Here is a 27,537-nt window from a genome sequence, read left to right as displayed (position 1 = left end):
CTTACCCATTTTGTCCACCAGGAGGCGACATTAAGCGACTCTTTCGGCAACAGCAGAGAGAAGCCGAACCTTGAGTTCACATTAAACACAGGTGGCACACAGGCCTCCTTCATCATTTTAGGATAAATACAGTTACAAGAGATCTACAACTGAGAAATGTGCATATTTGAAAGAAAAATACCTTTTTTGTCATTGAACGTTGGTGTAGAAAGCAATGAATACACTATACTGGATAGTATAAGTTAGAAGTTTAAAACTGCATATATAAACTCATTAAAAACGACTATACACAATTAGTGATTTAAAAATACAAGCCCGTTTTTTTCCTGCTTCTCTCTGCTCTCAACATTCCTGATAGGGCCATGCATCTGCTCTGACACACAATGGCTGATATGGTTGCAGTTTCTGAGCACCACCTCCACTGGCATGCCCTCTAACCTTCAGCCAGAGCAGTATATATAGCCGGAGGAGAAGAGGGGAAGGCCCCTCGCAGCCAAAATGAAGTCTCTGCTGTCTGTGTGCTGCTTGCTGTCTCTGCTATCCCTGTCTGATGCAGGTATGGTGGAGGGCTTGGGTTTATACTATGTTTATTAATATTTCAGGGTTTTAGTGTTGTGGGGTGCATTTAAGGGAGTTTTTTATTAAGGTGTGGTATGTTAAATGGAAATGCTGATCCACTGCAGTTGGATATCTACATATGTTTGGTCGGTCTGTGTCTATGAACGTATCAGAGCTGTGTATGTCTTGCTGAGAGTTGGCTGTGGACAATGATTTTAGAGATCATTATCTTATTTTTATTGAGTTTAGGTATAAATATGCAACTAAACAAGTTCCATTCTGTACATATGGATTGATCATTTTGCTCCCTGCCAGTTGACCTGAGTTGGGTTGGAATCTGTTTCAAATGTTGACCAGCGTCTATACGTACCACAGTTTACGTAATCTCAGCTGATTGGGCAGGAAGAGTGTACTGTATGTTATCATGGTGCAGTGTGAAGCTTTGTGGTTGAGTTTTTAAGTTACACCAGCTGACGGAAACTGTCCTATCAGTCTGCTGCTGCTTATTCTCTCTGCCCTGGAGAGGAACACAGTGACGGCACTGACAGAGTGACTTGGACTCACTACAAAGAGACGCTCTCTGCTGCAGCAAAAGCAAAAGCTGGCAGAAATTATTAGTTTTCCCACTGGATCTATTTCGGCTTGCCTCTCTTCTCACAGCAGTTGCATTCATGTGTGCAACTCAGTCAGTGCTCAAGTGAAGAGTTTGGCACTTTACAGTTGTTTGAGGGCTTACAGGCTTACCTTTCATTCCACAACAGATAAACAAATACATTTTTAAACTGAGCAAATCGGAAATTACAGCTATGACACTAGTGATACATAATTCAACTATAGAGGTTTATACATCCCAACTGTTGCTCTGCTTGTTGGCATATGCTTAAGGAAAATAACTTGTCATGTTTAGTTATTAAAACTGAGGCAGAGAATACCCTTGTCTGTCCTTCCACTGGTTCATTTTGGCCTGTGCAAGTTGCCATAGTCCGGTGTCAGGCGTCACTCAGACAAAGTCACCAGATACTGTGGTCACCACATTGATACACATCTCTAAGACTCTCAGGAATTCACACACATCTATATCATGTTCATATGCACAAAAAGAGCTGCACATGCTTGAAATTACAAGCAATCATAAAATCATACATGAGTTCAAACTACACTTCATGTCTACAGCAAAAGTCAGTGCTGCATTAGATGGCTCATCCATCACTCCCGCTCTGCTCTGTCTGCAGAGCTGCTAATCTGTCATTCCAGTCAGCAGGGTCCATGTCCAGGGGATGTCCCAGCTAAAACAGGCATAAGAGAGCACAGCAAACGCCATGTAGGACCAGAGTTCAGTAGCCCAACAGTTAGACTGTTTAAAGTTACATAACTGGATAATCAAGTACTATTCAAAAGGTAAAAGTAAATGGAAATAAGTTGAAGTAGTGACAGAGCTGAAGTGACAACCCCCCTCCACACAATGCATTTAGATTTGTGTAAGTGTGTGGGCATGTCTCAGAAAGTGTGAGATTTGACAAAAATGGCAAACACGATGAAGAGATAAATAGGTGAGCGTTACATGTTTATAAGCGAGAGAGAAAGAGTGTGTAGCCTTAATCAATAAGTATAAATGCATAGGTGGATGCTGATTTTTTTTAAACGAGCCAGAAATGCAAAACTACTGTTGGCTGCATGTTTGTGTTCCTGTGCATTCCTGCTTTAGGCACTGATGTGTTTGAGCATATTAATGTATCATTCATCAAGGCTATGCTCGAGTTACACAGCATGCAGGGTGAATTTTTATCAGCTGTTGCTCTTTAAAGAGATACTGAGTCATGCACAGCCGCACACTGTTGCAGGGAATGTGAGCAATAGTGCAGCAGAGTTGGAGGCCAGCCTCATGACAATCACAGGGCGGAGAAGAGCGCCACACTCCCTGAAAATAGAAGTGGAATTATCCCTCCTTCTTTTCACCCTCTGACTCGTTGTGGGACTATTTCTGTCTCTGAGATGTACCATCAGGCAGCACCCAGACACCTGTCCCGCTCCACTCCCTGTGACACTGTGCTCTGCCTAGACCTCACTGCCGCAACAGCAGGGTGAGGAACCTCCAGAGAGGCACACACTCTGACTTTGATACTCCCACAATGTTCAGGACCAAGTTAGTTGCACATAAATAATTGCACAGGATTTATATTATATTCATTTTTAAAACTACACTTATCGAAATTGTTATTAGCAATAGATTAAATGATTGAATGTGAGAGAGCACATTCATAGCGATTAACCCACAGAAAATTATCACTAGACTCTGCAGTTTCCCTTCAACTCGACAATGCACTTTAGTGTCTTTTAGCTCATTGTTTTTGTTTGACAGGTGTACCATGCAGCTGTTTTCAGCAGCAACAAAAAAAGAATTTTACGCTACCTGCCCAGTGTCAAACAACAGACAGACAAACAAAGTTGGAGACTAGCTGGTGAATTTAGTGGAGCATTTAGCAGCTAAAGAGCTACAGTACATCTTTGGTTTTGATTTGGTGGAGATCAAAACAGAGCAAAAAGATGAGTCAAAATTAGACTAACATTCATCAGGTGGAAAATAACCAAACTCCAAAATCAATGCTTATGTTGCAAAAATGAGCAACTGTGAACATTTGCCATTTCAAACTCAGTGGCTTGCTCTGTTGTAGCTCACAGTAGCCTGATTCCTCAATGAATGCACATTCAGGAATATGTAACTGTGGCCATCCCATCTGACGATCTGAGTGACAGGACCACAGTTTGATTACTATGCAGGGCCATGGGAAAATAAGCTTTATATGTCTACAGCCATGCTCTGTGATGCAAATGTCAGCATGCTAATATGCTACCAAAGACAATGCTAACATGCTGACGTTTACCAGATTTTATGTTTGCAATGTTCACCAAGTGTTTGGTCATAAACCAAAGTATTGGACAAATTGAAATGTCAACCTGATGGTGGTGCTAAATGAAACGTTAAGGCATAACCAAAGTTATTAAAATTCAACCTGACAGGGACGTGAATGTCTGAACAAACGTTTGTGCCAATCCTTCCAGTGGATGTTGAGATAGATATTATTTTATAATGTTAAACTGAACAAAACACGTCTAAAACATCCCACTTTTATTTTCACTTGTATTCTGTCTCACATTTCCTCACCCACTCTTTCTAACTATGTTAACTTTAATTCAATTTTGCCATCACTACCACAGCAGAAAATGATCTCTCCACTATATCGTCACAATTATCTTAAGGCATGCAGTGCAGAGAAAACCAGCAGACTAAATGCAGCTCATAAGATTGCAAAGGCCTCATGTTTACTTTACAGTATTTATCAGTTGTTATACATTTGATGTTTTATGCTCTTATCCTAAATCATCACATCAATGTGCAGGCAATTAATTGATCAAAGTCAGAGAACTAAATCACAGAACCTTTAGCATACTTACTTTATTAAATGTAACCAGTAAATGGCCATTAGGGACTGACCTAATGTCACTTAATGTTGGCAACCCATCTTCACCAACACACTTCAGGATCTTGGCTGCTGGTCATAGTATAATGCAGACTATGCTGTAGCACTACGTCTTTGGACAGCATTCAAACAGCGAAGGCCGAACAGGCTCACATCGCGACCTTTGCCAGCAGCAGTGAGGGAGTACATGAATATGAATATATGACTGCCTCTTATGATCAGTAGACCTTTTCACCCCAAATGTCTGTGGAGCTTTTTCGTGTGCTGGATTTTATTCTCTATCTCTTGGATGATTTCATTTTTCAGGACATGAACTTTCAGCATCGGAAACATTGGTTTCACTTGCAGGGTTTGACTGGGTCATCTTCACAATTGGCGTGCAGCGTGCATGCTTTGGGAATATAAACTTCATGTTCTCTGGTCACTTACGCTGACAATCCCCTCAGGAGGTGATAAGCTAACAAAGCTTTGTCATACAAGAAGTGACAAGCGACATCATGAGAACAAAATTGTTTGATGTGTGATTCAGGGCCTTAAAATAGAGCAAAAAAGAGCCGCCATGGAAGATCTCATGACAAGGAGAATACATGGAATCCTGCTGGCATAATTTAGGATAGCTAGATGAGCATTAAGCCTTCCATCTAGCCTAATGTATCCTGACTCAGAAGCAGACGATCATGGTTTGGTGGGCTCAGCTTCAAGGATTTACACTAGTACTTTCACATCCACTTTTAAAACAGAACGCGGCTGATAGCCATACTACTGTTCGTGCAACATCCATAACATCCATAGACAAAACCATTAGTAATGCACCTTGACATGTCATGTAAGCATATTATTTGCTCATTTATAGTTTCAGATTGTGGTGTAGCATCCCCTAAAATCAAAGTTGTCATGATACAAGTCTAATAATTAGAATGAATTAACACTAATGCTATTGCTGTAGGCATTTTCACAGTGGACATTTTTAAATGTGATAGCGGGAAAAGCACAGGTGTAACTAATGACACTAATGAGGTCTCTGTTCCATTTATGCACTTCACCTTGTCAGTGAAGCAGCATGCACAATACCCAGACCCTGGAACTGGAACACGTTAATGGAAACGAGCCATATATGTTATATTAATTTTGCCAGTGCTTTTCTTTGCTACAACATGACAAAATGGTTGCCAAAACAGAATTTTTTCACTCGTGTCATCCCTAATATCCAGTAGGCTATAGCTCCACCCATTTTCAACCTGACTAATTAGTTAGAGCGTCTTTTTTGGTGAAAAAGCTCTAAAAACCCACTGTACACTACCTGTCCAGCACCAAACAACAGAGAGACACAGTTAGCAACTAGCTGGGGAACATAGTGGAGCATTTTGCAGCTTAAGAGCCAGATGTTTCCCCCAAGAGCTGGTGAATCAGACAGAATATTGGACTTGCATTCATCAGGTGACCTGAAAACAATGATAAATTATAATGTTGCTCTGTAACTGCTGGATGTGCAAATAATCAATTGCTAACAATCCATCCATCCATCTTCGTCCGCTTATCCGGTCTCGGGTCACGGGGGTAGCAGCTCCAGCAGGGGACCCCAAACTTCCCTTTCCCGAGCCACATTAACCAGCTCCGACTGGGGGATCCCAAGGCGTTCCCAGGCCAGGTTGGAGATATAATCCCTCCACCTAGTCCTGGGTCTTCCCCGAGGCCTCCTCCCAGCTGGACGTGCCTGGAACACCTCCCTAGGGAGGCGCCCAGGGGGCATCCTTACCAGATGCCTGAACCACCTCAACTGGCTCCTTTCGACGCGAAGGAGCAGCGGCTCTACTCCGAGCTCCTCACGGATGACTGAGCTTCTCACCCTATCTCTAAGGGAGACATCAGCCACCCTCCTGAGGAAACCCATTTCGGCCGCTTGTACCCTGGATCTCATTCTTTCGGTCATGACCCAAACTTCATGACCATAGGTGAGGGTAGGAACGAAAACTGACCGGTAGATCGAGAGCTTTGCCTTCTGGCTCAGCTCTTTTTTCGTCACAAAGGTGCGATAAATTGAATGTAATACCGCACCCGCTGCGCCGATTCTCCGACCAATCTCCCGCTCCATTGTTTCCTCACTCGCGAACAAGACTCCAAGGTACTTGAACTCCTTCACTTGGGGTAAGGACTCATTCCCTACCTGAAGAAGGCACTCCATCGGTTTCCTGCTGAGAACCATGGCCTCCGATTTAGAGGTGCTGATCCTCATCCCAGCCGCTTCACACTCGGCTGCGAACCGATCCAGTGAGTGCTGAAGGTCACAGGCCGATGATGCCATCAGGACCACATCATCTGCAAAAAGCAGCGATGAGATCCCCAGCCCACCGAACTGCAACCCCTCTCCACCCCGACTACGCCTCGATATCCTGTCCATAAATACTACAAACAGGATTGGTGACAAAGCGCAGCCCTGGCGGAGGCCAACTCTCACCTGAAACGAGTCCGACTTACTGCCGAGAACCCGGACACAGCTCTCGCTTTGGTTGTACAGAGATTGGATGGCCCTGAGAAGGGACCCCCTCACCCCATACTCCCGCAGCACCTCCCACAGTATCTCCCGGGGGACCCGGTCATAGGCCTTCTCCAGATCCACAAAGCACATGTAGACCGGTTGGGCATACTCCCAGGCTCCCTCCAGGATCCTTGCGAGAGTAAAGATCTGGTCCGTTGTTCCACGACCAGGACGGAATCCGCATTGTTCCTCTTCAACCTGAGGTTCGACTATCGACCGAACCCTCCTTTCCAGCACCTTGGAGAAGACTTTACCAGGGAGGCTGAGAAGTGTGATACCCCTATAATTGGCACACACCCTCTGGTCCCCCTTTTTGAAAAGGGGAACCACCACCCCGGTCTGCCACTCCTTAGGCACCGTCCCAGACACGCAATGTTGAAGAGGCGTGTCAACCAAGACAACCCCTCCACACCCAGAGCTTTAAGCATTTCTGGACGGATCTCATCAATCCCTGGGGCTTTGCCACTGTGGAGTTGTTTAACTACCTCAGCAACTTCCACCAGGGAAATTGACGACAATCCCCCATCATCCTCCAGCTCTGCCTCTACCATAGAGGGCGTATTAGTCAGATTTAGGAGTTCCTCAAAGTGCTCCTTCCACCGCCCTATTACCTCCTCAGTTGAGGTCAACAGCGTCCCATCCTTACTGTACACAGCTTGGATGGTTCCCCGCTTCCCCCTCCTGAGGTGGCGAACGGTTTTCCAGAAGCACCTTGGTGCCGACCGAAAGTCCTTCTCCATGTCTTCTCCGAACTTCTCCCACACCCGCTGCTTTGCCTCTTTCACGGCAGAGGCTGCAGCCCTTCGGGCCCTTCGGTACCTTGCCACTGCCTCCGGAGTCCTCTGGGATAACATATCCCGGAAAGACTCCTTCTTCAGTCGGACGGCTTCCCTGACCACCGGTGTCCACCACGGTGTTCGTGGGTTACCGCCCCTTGAGGCACCTAAGACCCTAAGACCACAGCTCCTCGCCGCAGCTTCAGCAATGGAAACTTTGAACATTGTCCACTCGGGTTCAATGCCCCCAGCCTCCACAGGGATGCACGAAAAGCTCCACCGGAGGTGTGAGTTGAAAGTCTGTCGGACAGGGGCCACCTCCAGACGTTCCCAATTTACCCGTACTACCCGTTTGGGCTTACCAGGTCTGTCCAGAGTCTTCCCCCACCCCCTGACCCAACTCACCACCAGATGGTGATCGGTTGACAGCTCTGCCCCTCTCTTCACCCGAGTGTCCAAAACATACGGCCTCAGATCAGATGAAACGATTATAAAATCGATCATTGACCTTTGGCCTAGGGTGCTCTGGTACCAAGTACACTTATGAGCATCCCTATGTTCGAACATGGTGTTCGTTATAGACAATCCATGACTAGCACAGAAGTCCAACAACAAACAACCACTCTGGTTTAGATCAGGGAGGCCGTTCCTCCCAATCACGCCTCTCCATGTGTCTCCATCATTGCCCACGTGCGCGTTGAAGTCCCCCAGCAGAACTATGGAGTCCCCCACTGGAGCCCCATATAGGACTCCACTCAAGGTCTCCAAGAAGGCCGAATACTCCGAACTCTTGTTTGGTGCATATGCACAAACAACAGTCAGAGTTTTCCCCCCCACAACCCGCAGGCGTAGGGAGGCGACCCTCTCGTCCACCGGGGTAAACTCCAACGTAGCGGCGCTCAGCCGGGGGCTTGTGAGTATCCCCACACCCGACCGGCGCCTCACACCCTGGGCAACTCCGGAGAAGAAAAGAGTCCAACCCCTATCCAGGAGTATGGTTCCAGAACCGAGACTGTGCGTAGAGGTAAGCCCCACCAGATCTAACCGGTAGCGCTCCACCTCCCGCACCAGTTCCGGCTCCTTCCCCCACAGAGAGGTGACATTCCACGTCCCCAGAGCCAGCGTCTGCTGCCCGGGTCTGGTCCGTCGAGGCCCCTGACCTTCACTGCCACCCACAATTGCTAACAAGTATGATAAAATGTCAATGATTTGTTCACAACTCCGCGCTTGCCCCCAGGTCGCCCAAAAAATCAGTTATTGCAGGTTTTACAGTATAAGAGTATCTAAAGTTATCATGTGTTAAGATCTTCCTTAGCATTAGCTCACGATGGGCATTGATCCAGAAGCCTTACGAACGTGTAAAACCCGTGACAGCTGCCTACAGCTATTAGTCTTCATCCCACACAATGACCCCATCTTGTAACATGAACTGTAGACATACATTTAGCTGCCTTATATCACACTGTGTACCACTACATTATCCTCGGTCTTGAGACTGGCTGGCAGTTAGAATTAGAGGTCACTATGTACACAGTGGTTGTGAAGAGTATCTAATGTAGCCTACATGTATGCATGCGGTGTGTAATAGAGTCCCCTGTTTTAGCCGTGATTGTTTTGAAGCCATAGTAACTATAATCTATGATGCTGATGGATGGTGATGTCTGTTCACCTGCATGTGATTTGGACTGTGTGCGAGCAGCTTGTCAACGTCTCGTTCTGTATTTTATTGACCTGAGAGAAAGAAGGAACCCATCTTTGGCTTTGCTTTTGCAGAAACTTTATGTCTAGACATTATAACATGCACATTGTATATACAGTATATTAGAATTATTGCTAGTAGCATTGTTATATCTTTTTAGTTTGAGTTTAGTTGTGTGTGTTGTTACAGCTTGAAAACATTCCAAACGGACATACATTCAAGTTTTGAAACATTGAAATATTTTACATAGAGAATAAAGAGGGGACTAAGCTTGCATTAAGCCCAAATCTATTGATTGACCAGTGTTTTTGGTGTCAGTAAAAAAGCAGCAATGTGACCTGTTTATGCGGTATAGAAATGTCTCCTTTTGGATGACCTTTTTCATGGTAATTCCTATGTATGAACTAGATTAAAACTAGTTATACATGTATACATTATTCTATTCCAAGCCAACCTGTCCACTCAGCTGTCTTCCTTTAGATTCTCATCACAACTGTCTGCTTCAAATAGTCCACTCTTTAGTGTCACCATTCAAGGAGCTGAAATGGGAGTCCTAAATCTGTGAGGTGCTGAACATTTGATCTGCTCTGTTCTTGCACAGTGACTGAGCACTTGTCAAGCACTGACATAACAGACAAAGGTGACTGGTCTGCAGAGATCTAGCTAGTTGGCACCGTGCAGTCTGATTGGTCAGTTTATTTCTGAACATTTTCCTTTAAAGAGCTAATCATGGTCTGTGTTCTGAACAGTAATGTTTTTTTTTTTTTAACATTTTTACACCCAAGATCTTATTTGTCTTGGTGCGGATCAAATACTCCCATACATTCAAAATGTTTTTGGAAAGAGACATAAGCACAGAGAGTCTTGTCTAATCACATATTTCCTCCTCTTGGATCTCCTGGCAGGATCCTCCATCCACGATGAGGAGCCTCTGGTGCGTCTGCAGCTCCAGCAGCCAGAGGGAGACTTCTTCTCCTGTGGATGTGACACAACAGAGGAGCACACGAGCCAGAGCTCCTCCAATGACACCCCGGCCCCGGAGAGGGCCATGTGCCAGCCCTGCAAACCCCCATCAGCTGTAGAAGAGCCGGCTTTAACCTCAGAGCATGAAGAGGAGGAGGCGGAGGCAGCTCCTGTGGAGGAGGATGCTTCCACTGAGGAGGTAACAAGTGATGGAGAAGAAGCACAGGAGGAGGCAGCTTCCCAAGAAGAGGTAGAAGAAGAGGAGGCGACACCTGAGGAGGAGGCTGAGGATCAAAGTGTGGAGAAGGAGGAAGAAGTAGCTGAGGAGGTATCATCTCCTGAAAAGGAAGAGGGGGTAGCTGAGGTTGAGGAAGAGAAAATCGAGGAAGGTGAGGGAGAAGCGGAGGAGGATTTACCCCACAAGGAAGAGGAGGTGAGTGAACCTCAGGAAGAAGAGGAAGGAGCTGCTGCTGCTGCTGCTGCTGAAGAAGAAGCAGTTGAGGAACCAGAAGGTGAAGACACACAGGAGGATACAGAGGCAGCCGCTGAGGAGGAAAGTGTGGAAACGTTCATACATGAGGCTGTAGAGGAGGAAGCTGCCGAGGACGCAGCTGAGAAAGAGGTTGCAGTGGCTGAATCTGAACCAGAAGAAGAACCAGTTGAACTTCCTCAAACAGACTCTGAACCCGAGGAAACAGAACCAGAAGTGATGGCGGAATCTGAGGTTGAACCAGAACCAGAGGTGATTGCAGAGCTTGAACCAGAACCAGAGGTGACTACAGAGCCTGAACCAGAACCAGAGGTGACTACAGAGCCTGAACCAGAGGTGACTACAGAGCCTGAACCAGAACCAGAGGTGACTACGGAGCCTGAACCAGAACCAGAGGTGACTACGGAGCCAGAACCAGAACCAGAGGTGACTACAGAGCCTGAACCAGAACCAGAGGTGATTACGGAGCCAGAACCAGAGGTGACAACAGAACCTGAACCAGAACCAGAGGTGACTACAGAACCTGAACCAGAACCAGAGGTGACTACAGAACCTGAACCAGAACCAGAGGTGACTACGGAGCCTGAACCAGAACCTGAGATCAAAGTGGTTGCAGAGCCTGAAGTCATTTCAGAGCCGGAGGCAATTCCAGAGCCTGAACCAGAACCAGAAGTGGAGGCAGAGCCTGTTGTGGAGGAGGTCACACCAGAATCTGTAGAGGATGTGGCTGTGGAAGGGGAACCAGTGGAGGAGGCATCGGTAGATGTTGTTGAGGAGGCTCCTGTGGTGGAGGAGGCACCTGTTGATGTCGAGGAGGTGACAGTGGAGGAGGTGACTGCAGAGGAGCCTGCGCAGTCTCAAACCAAAGGTACACAGAGTCAACATCATCCGGGTTTATGTGTCATAAGTTCAACTTTTTTGTAGAATTTAAGTTCCTCTCCTGTCATCTCACAAGATAAAGCTGTAGCAGAAGGTAACTTCAATCTTTTCACTGACACCAGAGGCTAACGTCTTGCATTCATTCTGTCAGACAGTCCGAGCAGCGATAAGAGCAGCAGGGATCCTGTTACAGTATATCTGTCTCCATCCAGTCGGCGCTTCTGTAATGGCTGAGTCGTTAAAGAGTTTCCCATCTCTTACTCTGATCTCACTTCAACACTTTATTTATTACACTTGAGTGTCATTTGAGGTTGTTCAATGTGATGTGTGTTATCTTTTTTAATGTGGTTGTTAAAAATACTTTGGATATCCACAGTAATTGATCATATTCTTTTATATTTCGTCACTCTATCCACAGAGTTTGAATTAGAGATGACGAAAAAATATATATTTGAAACTGTAATGTTGTGAATTAGTTATTAACCTGTGAATGAAGAATATACATATCAAGAAATCGTGTACACAGAGACACAAGAGATGGGATAAAAAAGCCAGAAATTAGCAATCTTAATCCTAAAGAGGCAAGTAAGACACATGTAATACAATGCTAATACAATTTTTTACTTTAAAAAAAAGCAAGGATAATACCTCTTTGTACAGGAAGGAGAGAAACAGAGGAGCACAAAAAGAGAGAAAAACAATCTTAGACAACAGAGACAGGAAAACATCTACTTTTTAAATAAATCATGAATTCTAGAAGAATTTGGAAACTTTACATGAACATATCTGTTGTTTATGGATTTGTAATTACTCTCCAATAAGGCACACTTTATTATGGGTTTCTAAGTTGTAATTAATGGCTTTATTAATGGTTGATAAATCAGTCAGACGTGTTTTATAGAGCAATAAAACATTGTACAAACCTTTGCAGCTGGGTAGCATAACTTGCTATGTCCTTTAAGCTAGCAAATTATTTCACATTGAGGACCCCTCTGATGATCTTAAGTTTTGGAAATGAGCTGTGGGGCATCCCGACCAAAATTTATTTATCATTAACTTATTCAGAGGAGGATTATCACCAGCCAAAGGGATTCTTTACAACCTGTTAACACAAAATGGCTCATTACTGACCTATACATTGTTCAAACATAAGCATGTATATAGCTATATATAAAGTATGCCTTATTATAAAGTGGTAGCAAATTACGATTTGTGTTTTACTGGACATTTAACTGAGATGGGCCACGAAATGACAGCAAATGTATCTATCCTTCTCTCCCTGGCATGCAGAGCCCCCTGAATATGACACTGTGTGTAGCTAAAGGGGAATTAGCAACAACCTCTGGTACAGAAATAAACAAACCAAAATAGCAGAGGAAAGGAATAGACAGTTAGATGGACAACAGCATGATATAATAGTTGGGCCTGTACTCGGCCCAGATGGTCTGGTCACTCACAACTCAGGAAACCTTTGACCTGGGCGAGCACATCTATTTTGTAATGTCAGCTGAGTTTTTACTAACTGGATACGAGCACGTGATTCATTTCACAGATACATTGTCATTACCTGTGTGTGCCATAGAAAACTACAAACTTGTGTTCCAGGCCATCTTTGTTAGATTAAGCATTGCTACTTTCCTGCAGTCACAGGTAAATGCATGTCAGGGCTTCTGACCTTAACAGTTGACCGACAGTCTGATCCTCCAAATCAGAACATAAGAAAGATGAGGCAGCAGGCCCCAAACTGAGGGACCGCGCCCACATTGAGGACACGCTGCGATTGGCTACTACTGAACCCTCAGCAGAGTTCTCAGGTGAGGAACAAAGACATCTTAAAAATATTGACGTAAGGCAATATGTGGTTCCGAATTTCTCTGCTTGAAATGCAATGAAAGGACCCAGAGCACCTCAGTCCAACAATCACACATTATACACCCACACACTCATACATACACACATACCCACATCTTACTGATCAAAAATAGGATGTTCAATGATAACATTGCTGCCTACAGTTTCCAATGTCTTTCAGACGTTTGCTGTGTGGAAATGCTTAAAGTTCTGCATTGAAACGAAGAATGTTTAAAGCAACTTTGTCAATGAAAAAAAAAAACAGATGTGTTTGTGAATGAAAGGAAGTTTGAAAAGAATTTTGGGGGGATTTTCGGCAGAAACTATTCTGAAAATTGCTTCATGATGTCTAGGTCCTGGGGCTGTTATGTGTGAGCGAGTGTACTGTATGCATGTGTGTATGCGTGTGAGCGTGCAGACACATCTTGAGGCAGGTGATTAATCAGTGCAAATGTGTAACTCACCATGAAAGCCTCTCTGTTCTCCTAAACCAGATTGGCTCGTTTCAGAGAGGCCCAAGTGCTGCAGCAGAGCCGGTCTTCTAATCACCTCAGCTCGATTTCAATAAACTTTACGAGGGCATTCATCATCCACTGCTAAAGGAACTGTTGTAATCAGTAATTTTAGCAAGAGCCTTAATAATACTCTTGTCCAAAATGTCTTCTCACCATTGAGAGAAAGATCAATGAATAATAGTTGGTTTGGTTAAGTGTGAAAAGTAGGTTCCATTATTCCTCAGTAAGTTTTATTAAAAACATTGCTGTAGCCAAAACTCTCAAAATAATTTTTTTAGATAGCCATCAATACTGTACTGGACAGTCATCAGAGAGTCGTTTTCTGTTGTCTCCCTGTAGAACTAGTTTATACAGAGGACCGTGAATTATCGAGCAATGGTGGCACGGAATTTATAACTAAGTTTTTTGATTTTAGAAAGTGATAAAATTATGTTTTCATAAAAAGTTAAAATTGTATTTGTGTAGTGTATAAGAAGTGGAAGTAGATTTATTGAATGATCATGAAGATTTGAAATTAACTTTGGAAATGAACTTTGAGCTATCTATCCATTTTCTTTTTTCTCTTTTTTATGACCTGGATGATTCACTAGGTACTGTCTTTCTATTATGAACTAGCCTGTTGAAGACATAAATGATAATGTGGGCAACTGTATGTACTAGATGTTTTTTGGCTTGTGTGGAATGTTGTCTGATGTATTGTTTATTTTTTTGTTATGTTGTGAGTATGAATGTTATGTATATAAGTTTATGTCTGATGAACGTTTTTATGTTTTGTTTTTCTTTTGATGTACTGTGAGTATGAATGTTATGGGTGTATGTATTCCAGCTTATTTAATATTCCTATGAAATAATAGAGACCCCAGGACGAGTAGCTTCCGTTTAAGACAGACAGAAGTTAATGGGGATCTTAATAAACATACAAACAGCCCAATTATTTCATCCCTCTTTCTCTCACTCTCTCTTTAGCTGCTATGAAGAAGCTGTTGAACATCTACCACACTGCCATCAAGCCAATGGAACAAGCCTACAAGTACAACGAGCTCAGGCAGCATGAAGTCACAGGTAACTCAGCTTCCTGTTGGAGATTACACCTAGATTTAAATACAGCATAGCATTAACAGTAGTTTGTTTTTATAGGGGCGAACAATGTCTCAAAAGGCTTTACAGGCCCACATAAGCAACCAATTTTTGAACTTTGAATCCTTCCTTGAGACATTATGCTGTCTCTGGCACCAAGTCAAAGAAAACAAGCCCTGTAAAATATGAAGATAGTATCATTCTACATAATGGTAAATAAGTAAGCTGATACTTGTTTATTCACAATTTTCTAACAGTTAACTGTCATTTGAAAATGTAACGTAGCCAACATTACTATCCAACAGATGATCCACCAAAACAAGTCCCCTCACAGCTCCTCTAACACAGCACACAACACATAGTTTACTAAACTGGAGTTGCACAGAAATAGTGAAGCACAAAACAAGTCATAATTAAAAAGAAATAGAGCCAGGAACTGACATTATTCAAACCAGGCAGCGCACAGTGAAGCACAATAAGGACTCTGTCTGCTGAAAATTAAAAGGAACGTTGTGTGGGCCAGACTCCCTACAACTTTGTTCCATTGCACTTGAGGGCAAGGAGTAAGCATTATTTATGCTAAGGAGCAGGATGAAGTCTTCAAACTGTGACATGTGACTCGGAGACCCCTTGTGGTGTAGAATGGAAAGACATGTACAGCGTGACAGGGGAGCATGATTGTGTTCAGGGAATTTCATTTCAGTCTGCCTGTTTGATTTGGTTATTTCCTGTGTACTAGTGGAGAGATGACACAAGACAAAATCAGGGAGGATCACAAAATAGTATTCTGGCCAGTCCTGAGATAAGCTGTAGTTGAATTAGGAACCTTGTATTCAACAATATGATCCAAGGTATTATTGTAGTTCAACATGGCAACCTGAAAAAAAAGCTTTATGATACTGCACCCTTTTTTTTTTCCTAAAGCGAATTTCCTATGTTCATTCTTTATCTCTCAAACCTTTTTTTTTTCAATGCATGTCTTTGTCACAAACTCTGCAGATGGTGAGATCACCTCTAAGCCCATGGTTTTGTTCCTGGGACCGTGGAGTGTCGGCAAGTCCTCCATGATCAACTACCTGCTGGGCCTTCACGGCACCTCACTGGAACTCTACACAGGTTCACACATTGTTTCAACCTGATTGTTTGTGACACAGCTATTGCCATATTAGAACAACAGAGTAATGAAGATTCAGAATTATATGAATATATTACAAGTATAAGATTACCTAAGTTATTCACTTATTATTATTCATCCAAGACCCACCATGTATTGTAATTCCAAGTGAAACTATGTAACGTTTGATGAACAGCTGCCGGCTACTATGAACATAAGTGGCAATTGCACATTTCCAATATCTCCATGAGTCAGTTAGCCTACTTTAAAGACAGTATCATCAGGTGAACTGACTGAAAGCGAGGGACCACAAATAGGAAACAATAAGCATGTCTCCTGGTGCATGAGGTCGACTGTGTTAGCTTCTTGTTTTAGTTTTAAAATGTTATCTATGATATGCTAAACATTTGTGTAATGGTAACACACAAGAGAGGAGTCTTAAAGTCAGCTAAGTGATGCAGTTATGTCAGTTACACAGCAATATCTATCCAAAGTGAGCTAACATTACCTAACGTTAACTGCCTTAAGCTACTGCTCATACCAGACAAGACTGTAGCAACAAAATATGTATATGGAATTGAGGAATGTGTTTTATTGATCATTATGAATGAATGAATTCTATCTTTATCAATCTGTAAAAATATGTATTTAATTATAAGCTAAATTAATGTTACGATAGTCATTAAACATGAACTAAACCTCTGTTGTTAGAACTAAGGAAATGTAAAAGGTGTTATCGTGTCAATTAATGCTTAATTATCTAGTAATTTGGCATTACCAAAGCCAGCAGTAATACATGCTTAGTTTAGGCAAAATTATCAGATAATTAACCGTTATTTTATAAAAGAACAGTGTATTTGTACTAACACGTATCAGGTTAAAATTAAACCAACGAACCCCTGACACAAAGTGTGTGTTGAATCATTCCCCCTCCATCCCTCCACCAGGTGCTGAGCCCACCACCTCAGAGTACACCGTCATAATGCACGGTGAGAAGTTTCGGTCCATAGAGGGCATCGTCATGGCAGCAGACAGCTCACGGTCCTTCTCGCCTCTGGAGAAGTTCGGCCAAGGCTTCCTGGAGCGGCTGGTGGGCGTCGAGATGCCCCACAAGCTGCTGGAGAGGGTCACCTTCGTCGACACACCGGGCATCATTGAAAACCGCAAGCAGCAGGAGAGAGGTGAGCATTACTAATAACCGATGTTCTTTATCTGTAGGTAGACTTACTACAACAGTATCTGGAAATCAATCCGACATTAGACAGTGTTAACCATGACCCACAGCAGGGCTGTTAGTCAAGTCCACCTTTGTCGAGTCCAAGACAAGTCCAAGACCAGGACTAGTCGAGGTTCAAGTCCAAGTCAAGACCGAGTCCACATGAGAGACAGTCAATACAGAGACAGAAAAAAAATCCTCTTCAAGACCACTTACTTACCTGTTTGTTCATAATTTATGTGATGTGAGAGACAGTATATCTTCTATTTTAACAACATGAGTTTTACCTCAGAATCAGAATCAGAAAAGGGTTTACTTACAAGCAATTTGCCTTGGCAGTTGGTGCATACATAAACAAACATATTGAACATTAATATGAAATAAACAATAAATATAGAAACATATACATATATATATATATATATATATATATATAAAAATAGCTTTACATAGGAAAAGAGGAGAGAGATGGCAGATTGTAGCTAATCACCTTCTCAGCAGAGCTGCACTCTGTTTCTGTTACCAAAAAAAACCAAAACATTTCATATATGAAATGTCCAATGTGTCAATCATGCTGCTTTGGGACTTTTCACACAGCTAAAACATGTATTTTTTTTTTCATCTATTGTGTCTCCTCCCTCCTCTTCCTCAGGTTACCCCTACAACGAGGTGTGCCAGTGGTTCATCGATCGAGCCGATCTGATCTTCCAGGTGTTTGATCCCACCAAGCTGGACGTGGGTGCCGAGCTAGAGATGCTCTTCAAGCAGATGAAGGGCCGTGAGTCCCAGATTCGCCTCATCCTCAACAAGGCCGACAGTCTTTCCACCCAGAACCTGATGAGGGTCTACGGTGCCTTGTTCTGGAGCATGGCGCCCCTGATCAACGTCACAGAGCCTCCCCGGGTGTACGTCAGCTCCTTCTGGCCTCAGGACTACGCCGCAGACACCAGCCGAGAGCTCTTCATGAAGGAGGAGACCTCTCTGCTGGAGGACCTCAACCAGGTATATGCGATCACTTCTTGACTTGTTTTTGTTGACGGTATAATTCTTTGAGTTTCGATGCACGGTAAGAGATTTTGGTAACTGCTTCATTAAACAGCTACATGCATTCTGGGGCAGCCTCTAGCTCAGTGGTTCTCAAGCTTTTTTCAACAATGTACCCCCTTTCGACTTTTTTTTTAAGCCATGTACCAACCTGCGCGAATAATGTTTGGTAGAAAAAGATAAAATAAAGATATCAATACAGCGATGTCAGCAATAGATTTACTAAACAACAGCCTTGTACCTAGAAAACATTTAAATGCTAATGAGAAAAGGAGACAAAAACTTGGAAAAAGACGGTAGAAAGAAGGAAGTAAGGCAAGAATAGGTCGAAAATAGTAACAAAATCTTTGAAAAAAGAGATACAAACTTAAAAAATGCAATAAAAACTTGGAAAAAAACACAGTAGAAAGAAGGAAGGCAACAATAGGGCGACAAAAGTGACAAAAAATTCCAAAACGTGACAAACTTTGAAAAATGAGACAAAATCTTCGAAGAAAAAAAGACAGTAGAAAAAAGTAAGGAAGAAAGGCAAGAATATGTCATAATAAGCGACAAAACCTTCAAAAAAAAGGTGACAAACTTCAAAAACAGCGACAAAAACTTGGAAAAAGTGACAAACTTGGAAAAAAAGACAGTAGAAGTAACTACAGCCTTGTAACTAAAAAACATTTTGCAGAAAATCTTACGTACCCCCTGCAGTCCTCCAAAGTACCCCTAGGGGTACACGTACCCCCATTTGAGAGACACTGCTCTAGCTCACCTAGCAGAGCTCACGCCCCATGCAGACTCAGTCCTTGCCAGCAGCCCGGGTTTGAGTCCGACCTGAGGCCCTTTGCTGCATGTCATCACCACTCTCTCTTCCCCATTTCCGGTCTCTCTTCAGCTGTTCTAAATAAAGGAAAAAGCCCTAAAAATATCTTTTAAAACAGCTACATGCATTCTAACCAACCCTCTGCAGTCAGCCTCACCAACAAGGCCCCGGTCCCACTGTGACTGACACTCAACCCCCCCAGTCACTACACTTTGCACCAACCTCCATCCTGTAATATACATTACACACAGTGCTTAAACTACTTGAACAGCTATTTTGTATATTTTTTTCCTCTGTATTTATTGTTTATTCTTATTAATGTTTAATATGTTTGTTTGTATATATGCACCAATCACCAAGGCAAATTCCACGTATGGTAACTACTGAGGCAATCTCTGATCTTTGAATCTTTCTGATTCTGTTTTTCAAGAGTTCACTCATGAGGTCTCTGAGATATATTAAGTTATTTTCAATACTAAATAAAAAAAAAGAAAAGTCACAAAACACTTGCAGTACACATCAAGTCTATGATTTATATTTTCTCTCTCTCCTCCCCGGAAGGTGATTGAGAATCAGATGGAGAACAAGATCGCTTTCATCCGCCAGCATGGCATCCGTGTGCGCATCCACGCCCTGCTGGTGGACCGCTACCTCCAGACCTACTACGACAAGCTGGGCTGGTTCAGCGACCCCTACGAGGTGTTCCAAGACATTGTCAACGACCCTGACAAGTACTACATCTTCAAATCCATTCTGGCCAAAACCAACGTCAGTAAGTTCGACCTGCCCAACAAGGAGGCCTACCAAGACTTCTTTGGCGTGAACCCGGTTTCCAGCTTCAAGCAGCTCTCCTCCCACTGCAGCTGGACCGGCGGCTGCCTGCTGGAGAAGATAGAGAGGGCCATCTCAAATGATCTCCCGGCTCTGCTCAGCAGTGTCAGCAAGGCCGCAGACACGCCTGCCCCAGCGAAGGCTGCGCCCACGCCTCCGCCTCCACTCCCTGGCACCTGTGAGGGTCCCGGGTGTGAGGAGAAACCCAAGAATCGCTGGAGGAAGCATTGAGATGGAGGAGCGCGGTGCAGGAGAAGGAACAGGGGGGAGCAGATGGCAGCAGCAGCCAGAGGGTTTCCTGGTATAATCCTCACTGCTGTGATTTTCAGAACTGGGTATGTGGAGACTGAGCAGGGAAATAATAGAAAAGATTTGCTAAGCAGACCTGAGTCAGAATGCTTCTTAGTGCTTGTTTTTACCTGCGTGGAGTACCAAATGGATGTTTTTTACTGTAATTGACAGAAGTATATAACTATATATATAATATATATACCCAATTGATTTTCAAATACTTTTCTCTGACTGTATATAACAACTCTCTGGTACACCTTGTCCTGTATGACACCCTTCTGGTGTTTAGGTAGGTTAAAACTTTCGTTAAAAAGTGAAACTTTGACTATGGTTTGGTTAGAAAAAGAGGCTTGAAGTCAACTTTCCATCTGAAGCTATGTGTCTGCAAAATGTGATAAATGTCTGCAGGAGAAACAAACTTCCAAAACATGATAACAGAAAAAAAAAAAAAAAATCCAAGACGTCTATGTAACCTTCCATATTTATGAAATCTGAAAATGAATGTTTTTTTTGTTTGTTTGTTTTCTCACTGTTTTTAAGTTTGTACATTATTTATTCAAGTTTTTTTTTCTTCAGAGAAAGAGGTTGGCAGCGCTTTTACTCCTCTTTTGTCTTCTTTGTTGTTTGCAAAGTCTGAAGATTGAGATTCAAACTGCTGTGCTGTGTTTTTACAGTTAAACCAGTGTAGGTCATTACAGTGTCAAAGTTTATTTTTAGTGGGACAATAAAATAGAAAGAAGGGTGCTCTCATAGTGTTTTATCGATCATGGATTCAACCATGTTTAGTCACTGTACTGTTACCGCACTACTGTATACTGTACTGTCATTTTTTTCTCTATTGTACTATACTACGTTCTTTACAGAAACAAGTTTTATTTTAACATTTGTTAGTGCTGCATTGGGACTGAATTGACTGAACACAACCATGGTGTTCTCCACAAAACGTCATGTAATGGTTCCATTTATTGCCACTGCGGCCTTTTCAGTCCTCTGTTGAACTGTTGCTAGTTTTTTACCCCAACACGGCTGCGTACCACAGGGGGATTTCCTTTAAATTGTCATCTTTTCCTTGTTCTTTTAGGTCTGTTTGTAATTGTCATTCTTTTGAGTGATTTCTTTTGAGTAAACAACAATATAAAAAACACGGCAGGCTTGGTTTCATTTTTAAGGTTAAAAAGACATTATAGATGAAATCTCAACTAAAAAAATATATAATTCATATCATGATTGGATGTTTTGCTGCAAAATGCAGTGAAAGGGGCGTTTGGAAAATATGGGCCAAATGCAAGCTAAAAGCAGCAGCTCTCACCCTCACAACATACAGAAAACTGCACCTTCAGAATAACATTATGCAGACTTTTTTGTTCATACATAACAGTACTGTATGATTTAGAAACATGATTAAAATTGTAACAGCTGGGTGAGCACACATCAGCCCAAAAGCCCATTAGCAATAAAATAGAAATGCTGCTTTTTGATAGCTGTTGACAAATGATCCCCTGCAGTGACTGAAAACAGCCACCAGGAGGCGCCTCAATTCATTGTGTTATGAGTCAGACTAACGACATAGCAGTTGGCATGGTAGAAATAAGCTTTATTTCTTTCTGTCAGTTTTATTTGTAATGCAAATAAAAAGGAGACAACATCAGACAATATCCTGTTAGAAAAACACGGAGAAAACATCTTCACTTTTGCTTCAAGGGTTTTAACAACTATACCGTACTTTTATTAAAAAAAAGAGTTCTGTCTTAATGCATTTAGTGATAATCCATACACACATATGCATATTCTTATACTTTTCTCGCTGATAGTTTGCCATGATAAAATATTGTTACACTTTCTGTATTATTAAGTTAGGTGTGAGTTCATTCAAAGCAGTGAATTATTTCTGTATACCAAGAAGAGTGTATGTGTTTTGACACAAGTGGTCAGTCTGAAGTTAGTTTGGTGTTGCTACCATAAACACTCTTTGGACTGATCCCACATTAACCATCTACCCAACAGAGCAAACTGAACTGTGACAATGACTCACTCAAGTCTACTTTAAAATCACATTTAAATGTACAGGATTTTGTTTTGGTCACATTTTTACAATGTCATATAAGTTTCACAATATATACTCAAACTAAATTACTATTAAATGAAAATACAGAGCATCAGACAGTCCAGGGCATTCTGTAGACTGTATAAACAAATTAAATTATAAATGTCAATATAGATAACATCTAAAGCTGTATTTGATAGCAGCAATTTGTTATAAATGCTTACAGTAACACAACATTAGAACAACAATTTGGCACACCACCACGACAAATGTTTTTGTCGAGCAGAATATGAATCCCAGTGGTGATGACATCTGTCTGTTGTTGCATTTGTGTCTCTGACTAACTTCCTTCAACTGTGCTTATTCATTCCAGCGTCCTATTTGTTTTTTATTGAACAGTAATTAAAACTAACTTGGCTGAAACAAATTGATCCACGTGTACATTATATGGAAACCCCTTCCTAAGTGACATAAATATTCTGACATAAATAATATCAGAAATAATCATATATTTTCTGACACCCTGTCTCTTTCCAGTCATTCATTTTCCCTTAGTGGGTTTTAAATATTAGGTGGATGGTCTGTTTTACCGTTTTAGTTAAGAGTGTAACATTTGGTTGGGCACTTGGAGGCCACAATATGTCGGTTGCCTGTGGATTTGAAGGTATAGGACAGTCTGTAATTTTTACTGATTAGATTCAACTAATGGATTGGTGATTTTTAAATACCATTATTTTACAATAAAATAAACCACACAAAAGTCATGTATAAATGTCTCATGGAATCCATGACCTTTAGCCTGTAGCTGAGTCATGCTACCAGGGGCTACACCAGTTTAGCCTGTTAGCTAATATTTACTAAATAGGACTAAACACTAAATGCAGCTGAGGCTGATGGGAATGTCATTAGTTTTGCAGGTATAGTAATTGGTTGTGAAACTAAGTATTGGAGACATATCTCACACATCTCACTCCAACCCAAAATTGTCAACCTCATGGGGGCGCTAGAGCAAAAGTCAGGGGATCACCATAGTCATTAGGATTCATCCTCTGGGCACCACGAAAGTCTGTGGGTCAAAGACGTGGCATGTCAATTATGGTGTCCAAAGCATATTCATAATGCAAAAGATAAATATTAATTTTAAAAAACTACATTATAATACTCAACTCTCCCCTCTTTACTCACTTTAATAGGTATTTATTGCAAAAAAATAAAATTCAAAGAGCTATTGAGCTCAGAAGTACCAAACTGTCCCTCCTGGGTAACGTCCGGGCTTAAAATCTAAGTATAAAAATGTGACAAAAATGTCAAAAATAATAATAAGAGCATTAATTATCTACTTTGGCATAATTGTGTCGATGTTTGCAGTGATACCTACAAATATAGTAACAATCCTACCCTTATTTAAAATGTTTTTTCAGTCACTGGTGAACTATGTCCAAAAATCATGTGTCTTTCTGGATAACGCTAATAAAACATATTTGATGTTTTGATATTTAAAAAAATGCCTATTTCATGTGAAATATGGCATTAATGTTTTAAAGGCTAAGATATATTTTAGCTGAGTATGCCATGTTTGACAGAGTTTTGGTGGGAAAATCATGTTTTTGTCCTTCCTGGATAACAGTTTGTCCTTCCTGGATAACGAAGATCTTCTGTTACCCAAGACATGTCCTCTGTTATCCAGATTGGACATGTTAATGAAAATAGTTTTTTTATTAGTATTTATCACGTTTCAAGCATTGTGTTGATAATGTTAGATTATATTAATAAAATAATATGTATTTCTTTAATCTTTTATGGCATTTTTGCATTATGTCATTCCTGGCTAACAGGATGTCATCCCGAGTAACAATGACACAGTCAACTGTTTAAACTCAGATTTTCATGGTATATTACACAATCATGTTTTCCTCAGTTGAGTATACAATAATAACCTGATAACCTTTACTGTAAAGCATTTTAAGACTTCTTTCATCATTTTTCTGTTTTTGGCATGGAATATTGTGTGACCAAAATCAAACGATGAGCCCATTTAATTATAAATACCCAAATATATCATATTAATTGTGTTAAAAACTTAGTTTTTTTGAACAGTGTGCGTTTGATTAGCTGTAACTATGGATATGCCTAAACATTTATATGCTAAAAAGGTAGACATTTAAATATTTTTTAAATCCATTCCCGTTACCCAGGAAGGACATTTTTCATGGAATAAATCACATGATTCATCAAAAAAAATTAAATTGCATTTCTAAATTAAATTCCTGTTGTTGAGATGTATATAGAACACTCTAATGAAAATAGAAATTGCTTGAGTTGGCATTTTTTGACACTTTCATTTATTTTCAAATTTTAAATCCTTATTCGTCTTTGACCCCTGTACAAAATTTCGTTGAAATCCATCCCATAGCTGTTGAGAGATTTCAGTCAAGACCAAAGTAGTGGAATAACTGACCGACTTGCCATACGTATAGCCATGATGCTAGCATGGCAAAAAAAAAAATGCTGCTGGTAATACTGCACATGGGCTTTCAAAAGTAGAACACATTCAAGAAAAAAAACTCACCATTTAATATGAGCAGAGTTAAGCCTATTTGTCACCATATCCTTTGGCAGCATGTCTCTCTCTGGTGCTTCTTAAATACTTGGAAGAAAATCTGCAGCTGTCCTGCAGCTGACCCTAAGCTCTAAGGCAAGGAGTTAATTTCCCCACAGTGGCCAATAAAATATCACATCATCAACCACACCAGGATGACACACGCGACACAAGTCATGAACATACATGCGCATATGTAGTAAATGCTGTAAATATGGAGCTCATATTCTATGTATAATTTGTGTTTGCTTAGCAGACAGGCCGTGCTCCCGGTTTAAGGCACAATGTTAACAAAGACTTATCAGTGCAGCTTTATCAACTCTTCAAACAGGCCTCTTGTAAGCTCTCTACCATAAGCACGCACACATGCACACGCCACCCACGTACCACTTACACAGATACACACACGCACACAAACACACTTTAACAATGCATAGTGGCTTACTTGCTTTATTGGATTCAAAGTTTAAACATTATGGCTTTCTCAAAGGACACACAGCTCTCGACCATAAGCACACACACATGCACACACCACCTACATATCACGTACACACACACACACACACACACACACGCACGCACGCACGCACACACGCACGCACACACGCACACACGCACGCACACACACACACACACACACACACACACACACACACACACTGAAACTGTACTATACTGTAACTGTTTGTTACCTTTATCTTCTTTTTATTCACCTGATGTTCACAATCCCATCACTTCACTATCTCCAGCTGAAAGTACAGCGTGGTCTATACAAAATCCAGTATTGTGTCCATTCACGCTGATGAAGCACATATCACCTCGGATATGTGATAGCCAACGTTCCTTAGATATAAATAACAATACATTTGTGTTTCCTCTGCACAATTTCCCCTTAAGAACTCGTATTGTGTAATAGGCCACTGCACAGTAAACCCTCCTCCTTTCTTCCTCGTGGTATTTCCTTATTCAATACAGTTGGCCTCGGAGATTAAACTGTTGCCAAACTGACAAGTTCCTTTCATACCTCTTTATTTTCTACATTATGTAATCTACTTGGGTTGTGGAAATGTCTGTGTAATTTTGAGTCCCCTCAAAAACAATTCCCCTATGAGATACTATGAGAAACACCTGAGCCTCTTTTCTTCTTAATGTTAAACAGTTATATTGTATTTGTTTCTCATTGTTTATTTCCTAATAATATGTTTGTGAATACACCATCCAACAAGGCAAGTTCCTTGTAAGTGTTACTTGGCAATAAATAATTTTCTGATTCTGAATGCATCTCTGTAAAGCAAATTATAATAGCCTACTATAATGAAATAGCATAAAAAAATAATGCCTTACCAGGTCCACACTGCTTATAAGTATGGTATGGGTTAGTTACGTAATACACCAAACTTAGCCAATTAACACACCCCTTCCAATCATTGTGTAGCCTGTGTCATGCTACATTACAGAAAATAGGAAAGACTACTATATGAACGAATACCTTGAAAAAAATATTAATCTCAAATTTTAGGCAGTAGGCCACTTGAAAACATAACCTACATAACTCGAGTGTGTAATGATAATACAGGTTCAAGGAATGAGTCAAAACATCAACACACCATGGTGATAGCACCTTCTGTAGCTGTCATGACAGGACACCTGTAGGCTATTTCTAGCCTGTGATTAGCAATGTAATTAATAATGTTTATGATTGTAATAGGGGGTTGATAATAATTTAGCAGTAGCAACGCAGAAATCCGACATAACACATCAGTCCTGACGGAGACAATGACAATTACTAGGCCTACATGCGATTTGAACGTAGCTCCACTCTGGACATCTCTGGATGAATTATAAGAACGACATCCAGCACAACACCAACCGTCAAGTGAGGCAGAGACAATCAGGGAGATACCGGAGGTCAGAGTCTGCCTTCAAATTAAAGGCGTGAAATTGTTTGTGTTTCACTTAGGTAACGTTACTACTTTGCAGCCTACCTATCTTAGTTCAGTCAAAGATACTCTATAACTAGAGATAGCGCATTTGATTCCAAGCCGCGCCAAAAGTATTAAATTGTAGGCCTGCACTCCTGTCTCCTAGGGCGTGGCGTTTGTAAGTGTTGTACGTTGGGTAGATGGATACAAATCTAACATTGATAATGTTAGATATTTACCTGATATTTAAATAGCTAAAAGCCATATTTAGCATTACGAAAATGAGTTACCTTTGGCGTTTGCGAACGTTAGTTTACTTGATTAGGTTTGCCTACTGTCTCCAGATCTCGCGATAGTTTGTTGCTGAGACAGAAACAGGTCTCAAACAAAGTTAATTTCCTCCAAATTTGCCCGTTTGTAAATGCCATTTTAGTGTCAGAATTTTCGGGCGATATGTGGCTCATGAAAAATGGGTCCAATATTTACTTAGATGGCTATGGGGCGAAAGAATAGACCGTATGCTCAGAACCTGTCGCTATGTCTCCTAAAGAGGCGTGGCAGTTGCCCACCTGACACAGATAGGCTACAGGAAAGTGCACTGAGTTGGGGCCTAACATTCCCGAGTTACACTTTCAATAAAAACAAATGTAAAGTAATAATCATATTAGGCCAACGATGTGTAAGCTAATGTTATTAAGTAGGCCAACGTTGTTGTTTATAATTCATTAGCCTATGTATAATATTAAAAGGTAGGCTATAGGCTACCTTTTAATAATGTTTTATTGTAGGCCTATTGCCTCATGCTTTTTCCTGTCTTTAAATGATGCTTCTTTAACCAACAA

General features: G+C 41.5%; 1 protein-coding gene across 3 annotated transcripts; it reads left to right on the top strand.

Annotated features, from left to right (window-relative positions):
• Positions 1-462: 462 nt before the first annotated feature.
• LOC116042793 (sarcalumenin-like) lies at positions 463-21,272 on the top strand. Of its 3 annotated transcripts, XM_036000410.1 has the most exons (10): positions 463-556; positions 9,954-10,981; positions 11,042-11,114; positions 11,151-11,369; positions 13,093-13,194; positions 14,713-14,808; positions 15,823-15,939; positions 16,885-17,118; positions 17,806-18,155; positions 19,570-21,272. In XM_036000410.1, the coding sequence occupies exons 1-10, from the start codon at positions 499-501 to the stop codon at positions 20,068-20,070; spliced, it is 2,778 nt and encodes a 925-aa protein (XP_035856303.1). In that variant the 5' UTR covers positions 463-498; the 3' UTR covers positions 20,071-21,272. The 3 variants fall into 3 exon arrangements, with proteins under 3 accessions (XP_035856303.1, XP_035856302.1, XP_035856301.1); XM_036000409.1 differs by having other exon boundaries at positions 9,954-11,114; XM_036000408.1 differs by having other exon boundaries at positions 9,954-11,369.
• Positions 21,273-27,537: the final 6,265 nt, after the last annotated feature.

Source organism: Sander lucioperca, chromosome 4 (genome assembly GCF_008315115.2).
Source record: "Sander lucioperca isolate FBNREF2018 chromosome 4, SLUC_FBN_1.2, whole genome shotgun sequence".
NCBI classification, from domain to species: Eukaryota; Metazoa; Chordata; class Actinopteri; order Perciformes; family Percidae; genus Sander; species Sander lucioperca.
Note: the sequence above shows the minus strand (reverse complement) of the source record. Positions and strands in the feature narration are given on the sequence as shown.

Bases quoted from the DNA above. Each gene is read 5' to 3' on its own strand.
- LOC116042793 (XM_036000408.1), top strand. From the start codon at position 499: ATGAAGTCTCTGCTGTCTGTGTGCTGCTTGCTGTCTCTGCTATCCCTG. The intron at 557-9,953 runs GTATGGTGGAGG...ATCTCCTGGCAG, and splicing joins GCTATCCCTGTCTGATGCAG to GATCCTCCATCCACGATGAG. The intron at 15,940-16,884 runs GTTCACACATTG...TCCCTCCACCAG, and splicing joins CTCACTGGAACTCTACACAG to GTGCTGAGCCCACCACCTCA.